General features: G+C 44.9%; 1 protein-coding gene across 1 annotated transcript in view; it reads left to right on the top strand.

Annotated features, from left to right (window-relative positions):
• The first annotated feature begins 95 nt into the window (after positions 1-95).
• LOC106314671 overlaps positions 96-2000 on the top strand; it is a 4553-nt gene continuing 2648 nt past the window's right edge. The window contains exons 1-3 of the mRNA XM_013752505.1: positions 96-558; positions 793-978; positions 1615-1976. Of these exons, the coding sequence (XP_013607959.1) occupies positions 96-558; positions 793-978; positions 1615-1976 (1011 nt within the window). The remainder of the gene's footprint in view (positions 559-792; positions 979-1614; positions 1977-2000) is intronic.

The raw sequence follows: 2000 nt of genomic DNA on the forward strand, positions 1-2000 counted from the left end.
TAGGGATCCCTTTGCACCTATGGACGGATCAAAATCTGCGCAATATAGGTTCGTGATTGGGACATGTCGACAAAGTGGAGCATACCGAGGGTCGTATGCTCATTCAGGTGGATACTCGTCGACCTTTAAAGTTCTCGCGTAAGGCTGAGTCGCCGGAAGGGGATGAGGTCACGTTGGAAATCAAGTACAAAATGTTGTTCAAACATTGCTCAACCTGTGGTATGTTAACTCATGAGAAGGAGTATTGCCCGTCGTTGGATGTCAAAAATAGGATACAACCACAGACAGAGCGACATGGTGTTTTCACTCGAGTGCAAGTCCCTTTGGACCAGAGGCACAATCAGTCTATCTCGCATCAGAATAATGGAACGCAACCTCGTTACGGTAATGAGATAAGCCACGGCAGGTTCAACCAATCTCGCGGCTCGAGATATGGTTCAAGCGATAGGAAGTATGATGAAGAAAGCAACTATCGTTGCTCTCATTCTGATAGGATCATGCGTAGACGGGACAATCATTCGAGGAGTAATAGATATGGTGGATCACGTGCTGGTACAGGTCCATATGACCGAAAGCCAGCACTAACTTGGAGACAGAAATCACTAGGTGACCAGAAAGAATATCGTGTGGAGCCACCCATTACTAGCTGAAACATTGTTCCATATGAACATTCGGCGGGTACAGGAAGTGATGGCAAGCAGGGTTCTGAGGCAATGTGATCACCAGAGGCTCCGGTAACAAGAAGACTGGCTAGTACCATTGTTACGCCATCTCGGGTTGATATCCCTATAGAAGAAAATGTAACTAAACATCTAAAGGAAGCTACTCGAGCGCTTTCATTTCCTGCTTTAATTGATCAGGAGCTACAAGAGGGACTTGGGGATAAGCAAATCATAGGTGCCCTGAGTGACATGGAGATTGCTGATCCGCATGATGGCGAGATGATGGAGTGTGACGTGCGTGATGATGATCTCTTAGGTCAGTAACTTACGGAGATGGAGAGTTTGGGTTCTCGTTAAGCTTCAGTCAAGATAGGAAGATCGGATGACAAACCGTCTAGGAGCAGGCGGAATGCTGAAAAAACGAATGTCTCTTTGGGCATTACGAGTAGAAAATTTGAGATTCTTCGTCGGGGATCTCCTCGGAAGCGTTCGACATCGTCTCATGTTGATGCAGGAAAATCAAGGTGTCACCAAAGTTCAAAAAAGCTGAGAGGTGGTTCGTCAACAAGTGATGGTTTGATGGGTTCCAAAAATCCATCCCACGATCAGATATGAGGACACTCAGTTGGAACTGTAGAAGGATTGGGAACGACCTCACAGTTCGACGCCTTACGGAGATGTGTCAGAAGCATCGCCCAGGACTGATCCTTTCTGAGACGAAGAACAGAAGGCTGCTGTTGCAAAACATTCAGGCCGACTTAGGATATGGATGACTTTCGTGTTATTGTTTTATTTTCGAATAACCGTATGATTGACATTGAGGCAGTCATTGATGGAATAAAAGTCTATATGACGTTTGTCTATGGGGACCCTGTACTTGAAAGGCGTGATCAAGTTTGGGAACATCTTATGCGTTTCTCAACAACAAAAAATGGACCTTGGTTCATGATAGGAGATTTTAATGAAATCACATATCATAATGAGAAAGAAGGAGGGAGACAACGTCCTGATAGTTCATTCCTCCCTTTTAAGCAGATGCTTAATGACTGTGGGATGTTGGAGTTTCCTTTCACGGGGGACATGCTCTCCTGGGTAGGGAAGAGAGCAGGAGGAGCAACTGTTCGATGTAGCTTAGATAGAGCAGTAGGAAACGCAGAATGGCATGAAAAATTTCCACACTCGACTGTGAAGTATATGAGGCTATGGGGATCTGATCATCGTCCGATTCTTGCAGACATCCTCATAAAGCCAATAAGGAGATCAAGAAAATTTAAGTTTGATAAAAGATGGCTGGATAATGAGGAACTAAGGCAAGTTATTCTTGAGGGATGGAAATCT

The sequence above is a fragment of the Brassica oleracea genome, chromosome C9 (assembly GCF_000695525.1).
Source record: "Brassica oleracea var. oleracea cultivar TO1000 chromosome C9, BOL, whole genome shotgun sequence".
Taxonomy (NCBI): domain Eukaryota; kingdom Viridiplantae; phylum Streptophyta; class Magnoliopsida; order Brassicales; family Brassicaceae; genus Brassica; species Brassica oleracea.